Here is a 19,009-nt window from a genome sequence, read left to right as displayed (position 1 = left end):
GGTTTAAACACGGATTAAAAACTTAAACCAATAAAATGTTGATGTGTCTGTTGTTATTAAATCTACTCCACTTGCTGCTTTTAATTGACAGTCTGCAGGTAAACTCTTAAGACTTTGTTCATAGAACATTGAGACCACTATATATGTTGTACATAATACTAAAGTGTTTCTGCTATACTAGTCTCCAGTTTCTCAGTTGCATCACACAAGAATCTTTATAATAGTATAAAATAATGATGTTAATCCTAGAAGGGCAGAGTATTCTAGACTGTTTCCTCAGTAGGAAAACAATTCAGCTGATTCTCTGAAGGTTTGAGTCAACCAGCTATTCAAACAGTGACTTTATAGAATGGTGTCATTGAGAACCGTGGAACAACCTCAGTGATGTCCTGAAACAGAGTCTTTCAGCCTGGCAGTGCCAAGCCCAACATGGCTACTCTTCGACTCGAAGGGTTCGGACCTGATTGGACATATTTGTGAGCCGCTGCTTGAGTTTGCGCTGGCAGGACTCATAGTTGTCTGTCAGCTTCCTCAGTTTGGCTGCCATCACCTCGTAGTTGGCTTCAATCTTGTTGACTTTGTCCTCCAGATCTTTGGCGTCAACTATGCCAATCAGGGACTCGTCTATGAGGTTATCCTTCATCAGAATGGCCCTTCCCTTCTCCTCCAGCGCATACTTGGCATCAGGGTATTCGATGAGCGCCTCCATCAGATCGTCTTTGGACAGGGCGAACAGATCGGAGTAGCCCACGCTTCGGATGTTGGCTGTTCTTCGATTTCCTGCCTTACTGCCTTTGATACCAAGGATACTGATTTCTCCAAAGTAGGCTCCGTCACTGAGGACAACAAACTGCGTGATCCCGTCATCCGCCACAACAGCCAGCTTCCCTTCTTTTATGATGTACATTTCCTTACCAATGTCTCCTTTCTTACAGATGTAGTCCCCAGGACTGAAAACCTGAGGCTGGAGCTTCAGCACCAACTCGATCAGCAAACCTGCCTCGCAGTCTTGAAAGATGCGCACTTTACTGAGGGTCTCCAGGTGTACGTTGATGGCAATCTCAGCCTTCAACTTGTCCGGCAGGTTCTTCAGCACCTGCCTCTCGTCGCAGGTCTTCTCCTCTGTCCACAGGTAGTCGAACCACTTCACCACCCTCGTCTCCAGGTCTTTGGTGACCTTTCGGAAATGCATGTACTGTTTGATGGAGTCGATCTTGGCCTGGAACTCTACTCGGGCAGCACTCATGTTGGAAATCATGGCGCCCACGTTGCCTACGATCGTAGCAAAGATCAGAACCCCAGTCAGGAAGTCGGCTACCACGAAGAAGTACTCAATGTCTCGGACCGGTGGAGGCGTCTCGCCGATGGTGGTCAGAGTGAGAGTAGACCAGTAAAAGCAGTAGATGTACTGTCTCGTGAGTGTGTCAAAACCGGGCTTCTTGAAGGAGGGGTAGACCCAGGTGTCTGAGCCAAAGCCTATCGTCTTGGAGATGGCGAAGAAAAGGCAGGCGTTCCAGTGGATGATTATGATGATATAAAGTACGAGATTGGCAATTCGGAAGATGTTGGGGAAGTTGGTTCGCGTCTCTGTCCGGTCGAAGAACTCAAACAGCCGGGCCAACCTGAAGAGGCGGTTGAACCTCCACTCTGGGTTGTTGATGCCAATGCCAATGAAGACAATGTCAGTGGGGAGCATGGACAGGATGTCTAACTTGAACTGGGGCGTCTTCATGTACTTCTCTTTCAGGACCTTTGCGTCCTTTACAAGAAGTCCTTGCTCCAGAAAACCTGGCAGCATGAAAGGAGATAATGAGCCTAATTATATATTCACCAACCATCTTTTGCCATATTTTACCTGTCCTGGCTCTGACAAAGGTGTCAATGAGGTAGAGGATATCTGAAGTGTAGTCCATAACCAGCCACATGGTTGTATTAGCACCCTGCAGCTGGTTGAAGCAGGACCTACAGGGAAGCACAAACGTGACCAACGGCTCTAACATGAAAATTAAGCACAGCTGCCACATGTCATGGATCCAGACCTAGCAACCAGGAACATCAGGTTGTAGAACACTGGGATGGATATTGTGCACAGCCAGTAGTAGTACATGTCTGTGGCAGGGTCCATGATCCACACTTCCTTTCTGAATGAGTGGAAGAGAAACAGAATCAGCTCAGAATTCTCCCTTCTCATGTAGTCGTTCAAAATAGTTACCGGTACTTACGGCTCCTCCTTCTTGTCGTCTTTTTTGTCATCTTTCTTGTCATCTTTCTTGTCGTCTTTTTTATCGTCCTTCTTCTCGTCTTTCTTCTCGTCTTTCTTCTCGTCTTTCTTCTCGTCTTTCTTCTCATCTTTTTTCTCGTCTTTCTTCTCATCTTTCTTCTCATCCTTCTTCTCATCCTTTTTCTCATCCTTTTTTCTGCAAATGTGATGAGGTGAAAAGGTTTAATGTTGATGCCCTGCAGTACTTTCAGGAATCCTGCAGAGGGCGTCACATGTTGTGTTATAGGATATTGCAGGGGTTGCAACTTGAAGCAGTCCCGGTTCTCTAAGCACTGCATCATCACTGATGCATCAGCAGGAGCATGATGTATTCGATGGAAACAGCTTTTTGTGCTATCATTTCCAAGCATTTAAGAGCTTGGGAAAAGGAATGTTCTGCCCTGATGAGGTCAGACTCTAATAAAAGTTCTTCTACCAAAACTAGTGACCCTTTGCGTTTATGTATACAGAGTGTAGATTCTATACGTGTCATCCTAAAACACTGCTGACATCAATAACAAACAAATGTCACATAGATATTTTTAAAAGGAAACATTTATTCTAACTCAGCTCAACCAATGTTGACCTACGTCTGATCTTCACTGAAAAAAATGCATTTCACACACAGCAAAGTGCAACTTGGGGTAGTTGTTGATATTATAAAAAATAGATAGAATAGAACCAGAACAGATCTTGCTGAAGTGCTAAGCTGACGGACTAAGAGTGTTGTGATTGTGCAACACAACCACGTGTGATCTCACCCATCGTTGTTGTTGCAGTTGTTCATGTTGTGTGCAGCCAGGAGCCGCTGGGCATCACTGAAAGACAAAGCGCACCTGTTCCTGTGAGAGGGTTCTGGACAGAACTCATCATGAGCTGAGGAGGAGCATTTTATTAGGTGCAGCTCACCTTCCTCTGCGCCTCAAGCCGTCCTCTGCAGGAGCAACACTGCTCCGTGCAGACCGTAGCATGTGGAACATCCTGGAGAAGAGGAAACACCGATAAATCACCAATGCACCAGGGACACTACACTGTGTTCACTATGTGAGTGGAGACATGCTCCTGAAATGAAGGGGTCATTGTGACTCACCTGGACACCAGTCCTGTCCCCAACAAAGAAGTCTGCTCCTCTATGTCCATGGCCTTGGAGAGAGAGAGAGAAAATCGAGGTGCTGAGGTGATTTTATTGTTTTATGCTCAAATGTTCTGTCTGATTATTCATAAGTCATGTTTTATTGAGAAAATATTTTTTGAGGCAAATGTAGAATTTAAACTTAATTTCAGAATAAACACCAAATTAGAAGCGCCGATGTTTATCCTAAGTCAACATTCCATTCAATAAGTAAAGTGTCAGGACATCAGTCCAGCTCTGACGTTTTATTCACACTTTACTTGCAAAAGTGCATCTTCTGCTACTTCATACGTTGAACATTTACATCTAGGTTCTAGTTAAATGTAAAATTTCAAAATACAGTCTAATTATAAGTGTTCTTAAACAGAGCTACCCTGCAAAACAAGCTGAGGCCAAGTTTAAAGCTGGAACATTTGAAGAGCTGACTGACAGTATCATGCAGGTACGTCATGCGAGTATGTGCTGTATGTATTTACCCCGTGGCTCCACTTTAGAAACTCAAATCCTTCTTTCCCAGATTAAATAAGCTAAAATTAGATTTTCAGCCTTGACTTGTTGAGCTTGGCTTCACATGAGTGGTTTTCACACAGTCACAGTCTAACAACAAACAGTCGGTGGTTACTGTGTAAACATGTTTTACCTGAGTGTGAGAGCTGCTCTCACCTGATCCAAACACGAGGAGACGTCAGCGGCGGCTCTAGATGAATCCCGTCGTTTGTTCGCGCTCCATCGTGTCCGACCTGAGCTGAGGACCCGTGCTTCTCTGCATGTGTGGATCCAACAGAGTGATTTAACGCAGGAGCAAACACAGCCCGTGATTTTCAGTCTGCACTCGCTGCTGATCCACCCTGCAGCACCTCCCAGCAGGGGGTGGCGGGAGGAGGAGGGGGAACAACATGACAAAAACCACTTTATGATCCACGAAGGAGATAAAATCACATTTGTAACAACTCAACTTCAACATTAGTTCCTATAATGTACAAGTACAGTGGTTTAATGCTTACTTAAGTAGTGTTTCTAGTACATTATAACTTGAAATATGACATGAACCAAAAAACAAATCGATCCAAATGAATTCAGGGATCAATGGTTTTATCTTAAACAGATCATTTATTGCACCAACCAGTTTAAAAGCTACAAATTACTGCAGAACCCATCTTTTACTGTCTCTCAGGGCAAAGATCTGTGTCTTTATTTATATCCCTTCCAGTCTGAGTAAATCCTCTTAGTGTGTGTGCAGCTAAAGATGAGACATCAGACTCCACCTGCAGCTCTCACAGAGGGGCCACCTCGCATAATCTCAGCCTGCTCCACCACTGTGCTTTTCATTATTTAGGTCTATTTAAGGCCAGGGTAAGTCAGTTGGAGGAGCTAAAACATCTGCGCAGCTGTGCAGGGTTTATTAATATGAAGTGTGTGTTTGTATAATGGCCTTTTCTCAGTGTTTACTGTAAAGACCCAGAGAATACAGTGAAAAGTGTGTATGTATGTAACTGTATGTAAAACCAAAATCTTCCACAACTTAAAAATAATTCACCTACAGACACATTAAGTTGCTGCTGTATCATAAGTGTAACGGCAACTGACGCCGAGTGTTTCCTGCTGAGGCTGGACTGCAGCCGCGCAGCACGATAAGCAGTTGTAAGTGAGATTAGAGTTAATCTCTCGCTGCGTCCTCGTGAGCGGATGGAGAAGGAGTGATGGTATCACACACATCGACCCGAACACAAATCCTTTTCTCTGAGAGCTGATGAGCTTCGTTTTGTCCTGGTCGACTGCTGCCGGCGTGCGACGTGCCGCCGTTCATCCAGCGATGATTTCTGGTCTCGTGTGCCTTTCCACCTGCTGAGGTGTGCTTGATTACTGTTGTGTTTAATGTCTCCCAGGATGCATCGCTTGCACATGGCGTGGTCATGTTGAATGGGGATGTTAATTACAGTGGTGTCATAAACAAAGAGAGAAAACTAAAACTGAGCATAACTACAGACATGGTTGGTTGTTGGTCAGAAGCTGTTAGACCAGTGAAGGCACATCTGTCCCAGCAGATTATTATTATAAAAATAATATTAATACATATTAGAGATCTTGAGCTCATGGAGAGTAGATTTATGGCTAGAAAAGAATTCTCACTTTTCCACTTGAAAACATCCCTCCCTCCAGCTGCACTACAATCTTTAATACAGAAGCTTTAGTGTGAAGAGAATTAATCACATTTTTGTCTGAGATTAATCACTAATATGGCTAATAATAATTTATTTTTGATCATACATTAATTTCATATATATATGTTAATATTTTCTGCTATTTGTTTCTAGAATAAGACAAAATGAGATTATTTGCTATCATTCGATTACAGAATGGAAAAGTCCATGTTTTCTGGCAAACAACATTTTTAAGTATCACAAAAATTCACCCCTGCCTCATATATGCAGCTATCGATTTATAGGGTGTAGCTGAAACTCCAGGGGATAAATCAGGTTCAGTCTCAGGAGATGAAACTGCTGTGAGCAGCTCCCAGGGCTGCTGATGTGTTAACGAGCTGTTGACAGCTGCCGCTGATCCGACTCGCCAATTAAATTCATCACAGCATCAGGACCAGCTCTCTATGTCGTCCCACAGGAGCAGCACGTCATCATCCAGAACCGTCCAGCCCCCCCTCCACTGCCTCCACAGATTCTGGGTCAGTTCAGTTCACGGTGCATTTGGGTGATCACCCTGAGCTTGGGAATTCAATCACTCGTTTGCCGAGGTGACGCTTTAGAACGCTGTGTGTGTGTGTGTGTGTGTGTGTGTGTGTGTGTGTGTGTGTGTGTGTGTGTGTGTGTGTGTGTGTGTCCTCTCTCTCCGGGTGATTTATGGTTCAGGGTGTTGTATTAGAGTATTTTTAGCTCTGCTTCGATCGCCTTCCTGGGCTGTGACGTCATCACCAGGTGGAATCCAGGTCCAAATGAGCTGCAGGCTGTCCTGGCTTTAATAGGACGGGATGCCGGTGAATGCATCATGTTACCTTCAAAGTCGTCATTCCTTGAGCCGCATGCATTAATGCCCCCTCAGTACTGTCCCAGATGCTGTGATTCTGTGGCGGCAGGAAGCTAAAACCATGCCTGCAGCTCAGGTTAAAGCGGCGAACGTGTACTGTCGCCACGCCTTTACTCCACATCTGCCCCGACTTTAACCTAAATCTGTGGCTAATTAAGCCTAACAATGAAATCAATCCAACATCGCACTGTGATGTGCGGAGAGGATGAATTATTCATCACAGCTCGCAGAGGCATCGGGTTCCCAGGGGGCTGGAGGTGGTGGCGGTAAGATGAAGTCATTCCCCGTGTCCTCCTTAAACGTGTTCAGCAGGATTCAATGGAGACACTGTGTCCTGGTAGTGTGATGGTATCTCTCTGCTCCATTAATGTTATCTGAGGTTCTGCACACAGACTCCTGCCTGTGTCCAGCTCCTTCTATCGCCCTCTCTATCTGCAGTCTGCATGTGAACAGTTAGACACCAATAGTAACAGCCTTTCTCAACTGCTCTTCTTGTCAAATAACACTAACAAGACACAGGGCTGCTCAGATATTCATGTAGGCTTCATGTTAGGTTGCTACAGAACACATTTCATTGCAGGTTTTCTGTCTGGGTCCAGCTGTTACAGGACCCCAGGGTAGCCCCAGGATATGCTGACATTTGCATATGCTGATTACTATATATTCAATCTAGTCTAGAACCACCTGTTTAGGAAAAGTCTAGGTTGCATTTGTTAGCCTTGTGCATCTGCTTTGCAAATGTGGATCAATGCCAGATAGGGACAAGACGGATGTATGGACACCTGCCACAGTGTTTCCCAACAGACCCATCAGCCAAAGGCTGATTAACACAGTAAAGAAGAAATCGATGCCTTGTTAAAGGACTGCTGGACTGAAGGCAAGGCGGTCGGTCAGTATTAGGTTTGCTGGGTCAGGACGGGTCAGAGGTAAATTAGCATGTGAATGACTACACAGTATTTTCCGTAATGACTGACGTAAAAGCTTCACAACAATACAGCTTAGTGATTCAATTAGTTCATTAAGTGATTTTTCAAACAGCAGGTGGAGTCTGTTGTGTCCCATAACCACTGGAGTGTCACCTTTGTGACAGCGTCTCAGGGTCACCTGAGTGTGTTATATACAGTATGTGCCACTGATGACTCCAGCAGCTCCAGGGAAATCAAGCATTTGCATAAACGCAGCTTGTTTGTCGTTGGGTTCATGCTGAGTCAAATGAAATGAATGAATCTGTGTATTATCGGTTCCATCAGAGCTGGATTTGTATGTCTTATCCGTCTGCTGTGACAAACCCCAAGCAGCTGCAGCGTTCATCATAAAAGCTAATCATCCGTTCATGGCGGCGGTCTCTGTGGGCAGCATGCGTTCTGCTGGTTGCTAGAGGAGATTTGTCTTTTCAGTCTCTATGTAATGGGTTCAGTGTTCTTACTTCAGAACTCGCCCACATTTAGTGGAGTCGGGAGTGTCAAGAATCTTAATTAACTGCTCCAACTTCTAGTCCCTAATCACCAAAAGCGTGTAACTGAGAATTTCCGGTCAGTTATGAATGATTTCTTACTCTGATATTTGATTCATTTTCATGTCTTGTTCCAGATTCAGGACTTTAAGATGTGTGGCAGCATTTTGACCAAATAAAAGACTGTCCAAAACAAAGTTGTATTAATTCATATAGTCATATTCTGTGCACATACTTTTCAAAGATCAAAGTATCTACATCGCCAATCACACAACCTCCTTGCGATGACTTGTCTCCACTCAGACTATGCTTGGCTCCAAGGCTAATGAAGCTCATGCACAGGCCTCCACCTCACAGGGTACAGGATGTAACAAGATTCACAGCTCATCTCCATTATCACATTTGGTTTTTGAACTGGTTTTGCAGCTAAAAGAGAGATGCTTCTAAATTCATCAGTGGCCTTTTTTCATTCTCACAAATATATTAACCATAATTTCTGTATCTCAGATAAACCTACATTTGCAAACTATTCTCTTGTTGCTAATTCCACTACTAGTTTTATATACATATAAACAAGGTTTTGAAAGAACTTTGGGAAAAATGAATCAGAAGCTCGTGTTATTTTCAGATTTGACCGTTTTCCTACATGGTTGGAAAACAATGTAAAAGAAAAAGCAGACACCAGAGGCACAGAGAAAGATCCAGTAGGACTTTATTAGTTTCTATCTTTGATTAAATGCCAACGTGGATGAACTGATGAACGGCTGACTCACGTTAAAGTCGACTCATTAACATGAGATCCTACGGAATATTAAAGCCAACATCATTAATCATCTAAAGCCTCAAGTTCTGTAAGAACTTGTCTTTTTCTTTTGAAACGCATGAACATGAGGTCACTGGAAATAAAACAGCTGGTTACCTGTTCACTCTACAAATAACTACATCCATGGCCAGAGCACAAATCAAGTCGTCTATGAAAAGGTTGCAAGGCGGGCCACTGACTTTAGCACATGATCGTAACAAGGAGTACTGCATTGCTTCTGATAATGACTCTCTTCACTCTTCACTTTGGTTTTGCATTTATACATTACAATATCCTGCAATGAAACAAAATGTACAACTGCATAAATATAAACTTCTTCCACCGTGTTTAGTGGCTGAAACATTCAGAAACGTACACCACAATGCTGTGATGAATCCAGCAAAAACAAGGAGGTTTAAAAACTCAAGTTAGCACCACCGCCCTTGCAGCAGGCCAGAGTGTCTAACAGGCCGGACACAACTCTACATTCAAGGCAAAAAATAAATCAAAGGCAAAAGGCATGAAACCAAGTCATACAAAGTAATAAAACCCCTTCACACATGATTTAATAAAGCACAATAAGAAGGCAAAGTAAAAAGAGTCTCCAGTGATCAGATGTAAAAGACAAATAAAAAAAGTGGAAAGAAGTTTCCTGGAGTGCAGCCTTTTCCTTAAACAGATCAGAAGAGTGTACCATATCAAACGGTTGCATTCAGTAAATGGTTGCATGTATGCTGTCTGACACACACGCATCTAACCGTGTTGCTAAAGCTCGCTCTCAAAAGAAAAAACGAGAAGAAGGACCAGAAGGACACTCCAAAACTAGTGAAACCACACAAGGCAGCGAAATGCGGAGGGCATGAACACGGCTCGCTACGCGTCGGAGATGGAATTACACTGTCCCATGGCTTGTGGGAAAGTCTCATTTACAGCTGAATAAATACATTAGGCCTATTGCTAGTCATTCCCTAAATTAGATTCTAGACAGAGGTGGAGAAGCAAGAGATGAGCGATTACACAAGGGTCCCCTATCTGGTCTATTCCTTCATTATTCATTCATTCAAGACTAATGTTGATTGACTGACCGCTACAGTTTAACCCCCCTCGCTTATGATCTCCTACGTTGGTTGGGACTCAGTTAAGAGCAAAAGAGGAGGATGGGGAAGGGGCAATCAGGTGAAAGTGCTATGGTCCTGATGTCGGTCATAAATCGTTAATCTGGATTTTGATATCAAAGCGTCCCTGGTAGCGGTCCTTTTCGCTATAGCCGATGTTGTCCCCAAACACCTTGCACTCGATGCGCAGCTCAGTGTTCATGGTCAGGTTGGTGAACTGCAGCGCCACCAGCGGCTGCAGGTAATGGTCGTGGAGCAGCTTGCCGTAGTACGGGTAATACTGCAGGGGGAAACCGCCGCCAATGCCGTAGTACTTAATCTCCCCGATTTTACCAGCGTCCTCCTCTTTCTGCAAGAACCACAGAAGCATGGACTCATCAATGACACATTCATGAACAAGTGAAGAGAGTGAAGACTTCTCCGTAACAAGTGCATACCTTGTTTGTGCAGTACAGAGGGATGAGGTTGGGCTGAACCTTGGGCTGAGCATCCTCAGGGATGCTTTCATTACTGCTAGGAGGCTGCGCAAAGAACAGACGTTAGGAGGTGGAGTGAAAACAAAGTAGCCTAGAGTTCCACCTGTTTCAGTAAAATAGCACCTCAACATGTCCCTGTAACACGGGCTGCCATCCAAGCCTACCACATACTGAGACCTGATCACAGGGCAGAGCTCTGATCTCATGCCTGGATCCAGGTAACAAGCCCAGGCAGGAGATTGCACTGTAATGGAGAGGAGCCATCCTCTGCCGTTAGTGAGGCAAAGGTCCGGCCAGTGTCTAGTTTAACATTAGCTCAGTCCCTGCATCATTAACTATGTGCGTTCTCATCAGGTGGAGCTGTAGCAGTGGACATTTTCAGGCTGCAGCTCAACTTCTTCCGACAGCTGTACACCTCGTTTTTCCCTAAACATTTACAGGCATTCACATTTACCTTTGGACGGAAATTGACGATCCTGTTGAGCTTTACGATCAGGCAGGGCTTTCCCTCCTTGTAGCCGAACTCGCGGTCCTCGATGCCGGAACATGGTCCCAGGAGCCTCCTGTTGAAACGGCAGGCCTTCCTAACGCCCACGTCACTCTCCAAGTCGCCGCGGTTCTTGTAATCCGCAGGGTCGTCTGGAGGTGGGGGGAAAACGTTAACCTGGGATAGGACTGAGTGTCTCACCATGATGACTTTTCATCAGATCTGCGATGAAAGTTACCTCCACAGTCCTCATACTTCATTTGGTCCTTCTGTTTGTCCTCGTCATAGTTGGACAGGAAATCCCTCATAGCCTTGGCGTAAGGCAGGTACGTCTCCACATCATTGAGGTTGAAGGTAACTTCAGCCTTCTCTGACTTTGGTGTGTGTGAGAGGCCTGCAGAGACATATTACACCTTTGATTTGTAACGTGGAGACTTCAGATTTGCACACTGAAAAAAAATGTATGAATGTTCTGATTGAAGAAAATAAAGAAGCCATGAAAATAAAATCTGCTTATTGAGTCAGCAGAAGAATGCACAACGCGAGTTCAGATACTGCAACACATTGAGGAGCACTGACTCTGCTGTAAAGGCACATTAATGCACATTTTTGCTGGTTTCTGCAGAGTTGAACAACATGATATCGGTGTATCAGGATTCAGGTGCCCTTTCCTCCTGGTCGCAGTCTTTGTGCTAACCCAGGGTAAAGAACACCCAAAGCATCTGTTTCAGAACTGGACTCTGACTAAACCCATGGATCTTGTGTGACTCTGGGTGAGAACCAACGAGTGCTTCATGAAACGTCTTACTGCAGTTTGCACATGCCCGGTTTGGCCTGCTAAACTCCAGCTGGCCTCCCTCACCATGGAAACCAGGCTGTGCTGTGTACACAGGGGAGGCTGTGCTGCGACCATCATGTCCAGATATATTAAGAGTTTGTTGCCAAAACAATGAGCAGCCATGTTACCCAAGGCCCGAGTGACCTATTGTACCAACACAAGTGTTTCCTAAAGAAGGTGCTGCAGGAGGCAGAACACAACACTTGAACTGCTCTTATCAGTCTGTATGTTTCTATATAACCAGTGACTCCATGTCAGGAGTCCTGATGACAGACGCATTAAAATATGCAGTTATATATAATGTGTACTAGACACAGTCACCTAAGATGAATAACAAGTTCAGTAAACATATTGAATAATGTTATTTGAAGGCGTTCATCTGGAGTTTAACTTTAAAGTTTTAACTTTATATTGATTTGATTCTCAGTTACTGTATTCAGACATAATGAAGGTAGGATACAGCGACAGCCACTAATGGCTTTTGATTAAATACCAGAACCTTTATCGATCTTTGCTGAGTGTTTTTTCCATTCATTCAGGCTCGGTTGTTAACAGTAACACATTGGTAATTGGTTTCAGGTTAATTGAATGACCTAGACTGAGGCCCAGCAAGGCCTCTGGCTGGTTCTCCATACTTAGCATCCCATGTATTACCACTTACCAGGGGGTGCGACTCTGTCCTGCCAGGTGGGCTTGTAGTTGCTCAGGGTGAGCAGCATGGCCTGGATGGTGCCGATGAAGATGGCAGCCAGGCAGCCATAGAAGATGACGTAGAATAGAATAATTTTCACTGTAGAAGACAAAAAAGGAAATGTGACTTAGTAGTGAAAATGACTTGATGATATCTCTGCATCTGTAGAAAACCAATCAGCTTGACAGTCAGTGCAGTGGAAGGCGGAACCATAACCCACGAGCCAGGCTAAGTTTAGATGTTTTTACTGCATGGATCATCAGTTTTGACAACGTGGAGGTGTGGGGGTAAAAGGAAAGTCAACCCCACGAGATGTACGCTATTATTGAGCAACACTATGACAACTGATAACTGTAACGCAATCGTGTAACGACGCCGTCTATAAAAAGGTTTTCATCACACTGGACCTTAACAATCGTGTTTTATCGCGGTTCAACACCCGAACTTGCCAAAACAAATAAGCAGGCACCTCAGCATGCACCAGCATGTTCAGTTACAAAACAGGAATAAAGCAGGTCATAAAAGCTGGACACGTCGCCTGTATGTAATTAAGGTGTGGACAGGTGCTTCATTATTAAACACAAGCTTAATTCGATCCCACGTGCGGCGGGGAAGCAAACGAGGGCAGCGCACACGCTCGTGGGCCAAGCAGCTGCAGGGCTCCGTGGCGGTGGGAGACCCATCACGGCTCACATGACAGCTCAGCTGCCAGGAGCTGTCGGAGATACGGTCTCACGAGACAGGAAAATTCAAACGTGTGAACAAGTCACACAGGCCTTTTTGGACATTGGCGCATGAGGGGAAGCGGCATCTGCAGCGTGAAGTGTGCGGATGCTGCTGTGGCGGCGGGGAAAGGTCAGCAGAGAACGCACCCACACAGCTGCACCCACACCTGATCCCGTAGTCGGATCCGACTCCTTTACTCCTGTCGGCCCGCGTTAAGGAGCCACAAAGCCAACATTCATAACAAAAAAAAAAAAAGGCCAACAGAGGCAGCCTTGTCTTCACAGGTTCACCGGAGTTCGGCTGTAAATCCTGAGAACACAGGGATCGCGCGCCCTGATCAATTTTTACACCCTGATGAAGGTTTAAAGTTCTGTTATCGGACGCCAGGCAATAAACGGCAGGGAAAAAGTTAACCTTGGAGCCGACGCCGCTGCTGCAGGAGGCGGCGGCAGAACGACCCAAACCCATTATTACGAGATGCTTCACTGGACAAACAATGACAAAGCCCTTTAAACCTGACACTCTATAGCGCCTAAGCAGGACACTTTGCATTACACTCTAAATAAAGCCCGCTTAATAAATGATTAAAAATCCAATTCAACTGTATTCAAGCCCTCCTGGTTGCATCAGCATTTTTTGGATGACCCCAGAAGGACAAATACGACCCCGCGCCCTCCCTCTGCACCACGTCACCGTCAGCTGGAGCCCCCGCAGCAGCCACAGCTGTGCGGCTCCCGGTCCCGCTGCCCCCGCTCCGGGCTCGGACCGGGGCACAGCCGACCCGGTGTCACCGGGACCGCTCCGAGCCCCCCGCGGGGAGCGCGTGGAGGGCAGCGTGACATTGAGGAGGAACCACCGGGACGAGGGCGCCGCCGCTGCCGGATGGAGAGCAGGAGACGCGGACAAGTTAATGAGTGGTGTTGTTCGGTAGATTACAGCGACATCCGATCAGGGAACCCGACACGGATCAATAGTCCTTTCTCCTATTCTCTAGCAGGCCGGCTCACCTTCGCTCACCTTGGACTATGATGCATTTTTAACCCTTTGATTGGCATTTTTCCGCTAAAAACTAACTACTAAGTGAACTTCGTGTCCCAGACCCCAACACACCGACCGGGGTCCAATCAGCTGCTGCCTCTGCAGCACCGCAGCGTCTACGCTGCCCGCATCGACAATAAGAACTTTATATCCCAACTCACGGCAACACACAGACACTTGAGACCGTTACTTCAACCACCGGGGACTATCTCTGGCAGCGCGAGTCGCGTCAAACTCGCCGAATACGCGCGTTAACGTCCAATGACGCAACAATCGTCCGGGTTGCCGGACTGTCCGTGAATGCAGCAAAGTCAAATCAAACAGGTGGTGGGTGAGGAGCACGAGGCGACCACGGGCAGCCGGCAGTTAGCGCCGGTTAGCGGCCATACTTACGCCAGCTACCGCCGGTTCGACCCAGCAGCTCCCCTTTCTCCGAATTCCACAGGAACTTTTTCCATCCACCGTCGTCTTTGTTTGCAGGCATGTTTAGTAATTGTTGATTGTTTTAATTCCCCCTCAGACGTTCCCGTAGCCGTTGGTCCGCGGACTCCCTCAGTGTGGCAACCAACTCCCGGAGCTGTCGCAGAGGCACCCAGTCGCCTTCGCCGGAATGGTCACAATATAACCGGCGAGTTCCGCTGGCTCCGCCCGGAGCGCCCCGTAAAGTCACCTAGTGGGAGGGCGGAGCGGCGGCAGCCAATGAGAGCGCGCGGAAGCTGTGCGTAGCTGTGACGTCAGGAAGACGGACAGAAACACGGGCAGGACAGCGCTATACATAACCTGGCTGAGCTCTGCACATCTATGTAGGCGAAGAATTAGTCTTTGTCTGCTGCTTCTGTGGAATGCTCGCTTTATGAATTAATGCTACTACACATAGCGACTTAATGTAAGGCCAAGACCTTTCATCTCAATAAATCAGCGGTGTAGGAGCTAAAACCCTGGGAATTTCATCATATTTTGTGTCCTTTGGCTTGTTTTGCATTTGTTTGTGTGTCATTTATTGTTGTTTAGTAGTTATATTGAGTGTCCTTTTGGTTCTATCTTACACCTTCAGGTCATTCTGTGAGTGTTATTTGCCATATAATGGTGTCTTTTCAGTGATACTCTTCTCGTTATGGTCATCTTGGTGATTCTGATCTGTTATGATAGGTTCTGAATATCACAATAGCTCATGCACAGCAAGTATTTTTCCAGCTCTTTACTCACTCCCCCACTGAATCATTACACCCCCATGACGCTACTCCAACAGCACCCTGGCCCAGTGATCCATCAGCTTCCTCTCATTAGGTCCAGATGAGGCCAGCGACACCAGCCTGGGATAATCCAGGATCATCCATCCGTTATACTGATTTGTAAGGTTTCACATATCACAGACATTTCCTGTGAAACTGATGTGAAATGCAATCTTGTTTGTTTTCAGTTTTTCAGCTAGAGACCTATTATTCGGCGTGACGGTAGAGGCTAAGTCACTGCATGCCAACAATTACAATAAGTCACACGCAGGTCGCCAGATTACAGTTCACCAACCTACAATTCTGAATGAAGTCGCTTTCTCTAAAACAGTCATTATGGCATAAGCAATGGAATCATTTCATCCCCTTCACTAACAGGATAGAGTTTGCATAGCTGAAGCCTGCCTGGCTCCCTCTAGTATCGGTTCCCAGGTTTGCTTGGTGGGTGTCCTGTGTTGTTATGTGCAGTGGACCTCTGCTCACCCCCCCCAACACACACACTAGGAGGATAATAAGCTCTAGTGACACAGCAATGCCAAGTATACACATAGTTAAAACCTGTATATATATCCTGCCTCTTACAGCCTAGAATCTTCCTCCAGGGCCAGCGCCATGGGACATTGCTGCTGCCAGACCCAGAGCCATGACCCAGTTGTGTATGTGAGCCTGAATAAGGAACCTTTTAATTTCTATTGTTATCTTCTCTGTGACCGTTTAAATGCTGCACGTAAATTCAGTTGGAACATAGTTTGCTTCATAATTTTGCTAAACCCGCCCAGAACCACCTCTGCCTGTGCAGCGTGTCCTTCAAACATACTGTACACATGCATGCTGGTTAACATACACATCAGAATATTTCTTGAGCCACATGCATTTGTTTGAATGTAAACACACGTGTGTAGGTGTCATTGGCCAATTACACATATGTGGGTTTTGACCTTTAAATTACAACTCAAGGACAAGTCAAATCACTCTTATCAAACACTGTAAAAATCACCAAATCTAACCCAAAAATAGCCACAGTTACTATTAGTACTCATCCTAAAACACAGATATACAGTTAGAAAAAGCTCCTAATCTGAATTAGAGCAATTACCTAAACTAAAAATATAATAACATTATTATTAACATTATTATTATAATTATAATTACTATTATGAATAATAATAATAATAATAATAATAATAATAATAATAATAATAATAATAATAATAATAATAATAATAATAATAATAATAATAATAATAATAATAATAATGATAATAACCTTTTTTCCTAAACAGATTAATTGCCTCAAAGTCTTAAAACCAGTTGTACAGTAGAAGTGGAAGCCCTTTGTTATTTAAGCTGGTTGTCCTCACCCTAGACAGGTCACCAGTCCATCACAGGGCCACATAGTCAGAGTCTTTAATTATTAATGTGTGTCTATGTCTATGGGAGAAACCAAGAGTACCCAGAGAGAAGAACCCAGACATGGAAACAGCACACTGGAAGGAACCTGGGCAACCACAGAACATTAACATAGGTTCTTCATGGTATGAAGACACAGGGCTAACCACTATAGTGCTGTGCTACCCACTAGAACATTCTTGTGGGAAAAGTAAAAAAAAATAATAGCACAAAATTTGTCTCGATGCAACTTGTGGATAGGAGAGTTTGACAACAAATTATACTCACCTGACGGAAATTTAGAGACCGTTTCTAGAACGTTTCTAGAGGTTGTGCGCAGACCACAAAGCACAGATCCCACTATGGGTTTTGTTATGACTCATTCAGAAACATGTGGTTCAAAGTGAATAAGCATGTGTCACCTAATGCTTTCATTGAACCCCATATAAAGCAGCAACTAGCCGAGAACCCTGCATTAGCTATTACAGCATCAGGCTGTAATGACACATATGTCTGCTCTAAGTGAACTCATGTTTGTGTTGGTGGAGGTTTGTTGTGTCACAGGCAGTGTGATTTATGAGTTTAAAGAGCTCACCAGACACCAAACATGGCACACTTGACTGCAATACTTACAGACAGAAAATGCGCTTCCATGTACATAGCTGAGCAAGCGCCGCCATTTCTCTGATTGGTTGTTTTTGCAACGCCCCCTGTGGCTCTGGTCCCAACTTCCACCATGCTAACGAAGCTAGCCCATGTAGCAAAAAAAGTGCAATGAAAAAGAGTGTCCTCCAACTCCATTTGCACGTAATCCCATGGCATCTGTACAGAGCATTAGCACACAAAACATTAGTGTCAATCCAATTAACAAACAGACAGATTACTGATGAACACACTTATCAAAAGAGGAAATCATAAAAGGTATTTGGCTAACCACACATACCACATGTCACAACTCAAGTGCTCTAACAGCAGCGTTCATGTGCAAATTAGCCCTAGTTAGCCGCTGTCCAAGATAAAGTGCCTCTTCATCTCTTTCTGTGCTATTTCCTGTTGAGGTTTTACTCTTCAAGCATCAGCAGAGGTGACAGACTGAACCATCAAGTGAGCTGTAGAACTTGTAGCTGGCCTGATAAAGCAGCTTTTAACTTCTCCTCCCTCTACCCGGTCCAAGCCCCTTTGTTTGTTTCCTGTTTACAGAACCAGGAGCGTACACAAACACTGGTGTACACATACCGGTGTTTGTGAAGCTAACGGAACATTAGCAGATGCTGCTTTAGACACAAGTTGATCTGTGACCTTGTGACAGCATCGTTGCTGGTTTAATTTCCTGAAAAGGCAGGATTGAAACTGGTGAGGTCACATGAAGCGATTAGGTTCCTGCTCCTCCTTCACCAGGACCACTGTGGCGCCACAAGCAAGGGCCTTAACGCCAATCGTGACAATGAGCCTAACTTTCCTGGGGTTTCGGTCATTTCCTGTTATTACTTTCCCGTCACAGTCACACCAGTAAATAAAGTCTTGGTTGTAATTTACACAACAATGCCCATTTCCTGTGTTTATGTGACGGGCCTCATGTCAAGGTAACCATCAGCCTAGAATCCCAGTCAGGGACACAAAGACTGCTATTTTCCTAATGATACAGCCTGGTGTCTGACAGCAGCCACACCCAGGCAGCTTGTCTACACAATAAACATGTGTGTGGTATCAGGGTGACTGGGGGAGGGCGGACTCAAGGTGAAAGTGAGTCTTCCTGTCTGAGGCCTGCAAAGGTCACAGGCTGCCAAGCTTTTTGGTCCATTTACTCTAATTCATGTGGTAACACACACACATGTAGTACACACACACACACACACACACACACACACACACACACACACACACACACACACACACACACACACACACACACACACACACACACACACTACACTTCTGAAATGTTCTTTTAAACAGAGATCTATCAGAGACTATTTTTAAACTTTCCAGTAGAGCAAACAGTTTCCAGTAATCCAGAGCTAATTGTGTGCACATTCCTACCACATACATTTAGCGGTGGTGTTTTATATTGTAAATAAACTGTTGAGGACCATGAAAACCAAATGAAAACCAAAGTGTATCGGCCTGCTGTAATATCACTAATCCAGTTGTAACATGGCTTACTATTAGAATTCAGGTTTATAATGTATTGGTTTTCAGCGTTACTGTTCTGGGTTAAGCACAGTTACTGTATACGAGTAGCATCTACTTTAGTGAAGATTGAGTGAACAGGGAGCTTAATTAGGCAGCCAGTACTAATGGAATTAAGGCTTAATCTAAAGTGTTGTTAAC

General features: G+C 44.9%; 2 protein-coding genes across 4 annotated transcripts; both read right to left on the bottom strand.

Annotated features, from left to right (window-relative positions):
- Positions 1–82: 82 nt before the first annotated feature.
- Positions 83–4,285, bottom strand: LOC114844386 (cyclic nucleotide-gated channel cone photoreceptor subunit alpha-like). 2 transcript variants are annotated; one of them, XM_055506904.1, is made up of 8 exons: positions 4,033–4,285; positions 3,351–3,403; positions 3,170–3,241; positions 3,022–3,078; positions 2,223–2,417; positions 2,040–2,141; positions 1,856–1,962; positions 83–1,788 (listed from the first exon to the last, which is right to left on the bottom strand). In XM_055506904.1, exons 2-8 carry the CDS (start codon positions 3,398–3,400, stop codon positions 434–436), a joined length of 1,938 nt encoding a protein of 645 aa, XP_055362879.1. In that variant the 5' UTR covers positions 3,401–3,403; positions 4,033–4,285; the 3' UTR covers positions 83–433. The 2 variants fall into 2 exon arrangements, with proteins under 2 accessions (XP_055362879.1, XP_028987579.1); XM_029131746.3 differs by having other exon boundaries at positions 4,056–4,285.
- A 4,293-nt stretch (positions 4,286–8,578) lies between these two features.
- atp1b1b (ATPase Na+/K+ transporting subunit beta 1b) lies at positions 8,579–17,779 on the bottom strand. 2 transcript variants are annotated; one of them, XM_029139120.3, is made up of 7 exons: positions 17,622–17,779; positions 17,312–17,500; positions 12,264–12,392; positions 11,003–11,158; positions 10,732–10,916; positions 10,239–10,322; positions 8,579–10,150 (listed from the first exon to the last, which is right to left on the bottom strand). In XM_029139120.3, the coding sequence occupies exons 3-7, from the start codon at positions 12,319–12,321 to the stop codon at positions 9,890–9,892; spliced, it is 744 nt and encodes a 247-aa protein (XP_028994953.1). In that variant the 5' UTR covers positions 12,322–12,392; positions 17,312–17,500; positions 17,622–17,779; the 3' UTR covers positions 8,579–9,889. The 2 variants fall into 2 exon arrangements, with proteins under 2 accessions (XP_028994953.1, XP_028994942.1); XM_029139109.3 differs by lacking the exons at positions 17,312–17,500; positions 17,622–17,779 and adding an exon at positions 14,451–14,983.
- Between the last annotated feature and the right edge of the window lie 1,230 nt (positions 17,780–19,009).

Source organism: Betta splendens, chromosome 2 (genome assembly GCF_900634795.4).
Source record: "Betta splendens chromosome 2, fBetSpl5.4, whole genome shotgun sequence".
Classification (NCBI taxonomy): domain Eukaryota; kingdom Metazoa; phylum Chordata; class Actinopteri; order Anabantiformes; family Osphronemidae; genus Betta; species Betta splendens.
The sequence above is the reverse complement of the archived record's forward strand: the minus strand, read 5'-3'. Positions and strand labels throughout refer to the sequence as shown.

What these genes read in the sequence shown, in the direction of transcription:
- atp1b1b (XM_029139109.3), bottom strand. Translation starts at nt 14,541, where the DNA reads ATGCCTGCAAACAAAGACGACGGTGGATGGAAAAAGTTCCTGTGGAAT. An exon ending in GGACAGAGTCGCACCCCCTG is followed by an intron (nt 11,159 to 12,263) that starts GTAAGTGGTAAT and finishes ATGTCTCTGCAG; the next exon opens with GCCTCTCACACACACCAAAG. An exon ending in GAAGTATGAGGACTGTGGAG is followed by an intron (nt 10,917 to 11,002) that starts GTAACTTTCATC and finishes CCCCACCTCCAG; the next exon opens with ACGACCCTGCGGATTACAAG.
- LOC114844386 (XM_055506904.1), bottom strand. Translation starts at nt 3,400, where the DNA reads ATGGACATAGAGGAGCAGACTTCTTTGTTGGGGACAGGACTGGTGTCC. An exon ending in GGGACAGGACTGGTGTCCAG is followed by an intron (nt 3,242 to 3,350) that starts GTGAGTCACAAT and finishes CCTCTTCTCCAG; the next exon opens with GATGTTCCACATGCTACGGT. An exon ending in CTTTGTCAGAGCCAGGACAG is followed by an intron (nt 1,789 to 1,855) that starts GTAAAATATGGC and finishes TCATGCTGCCAG; the next exon opens with GTTTTCTGGAGCAAGGACTT.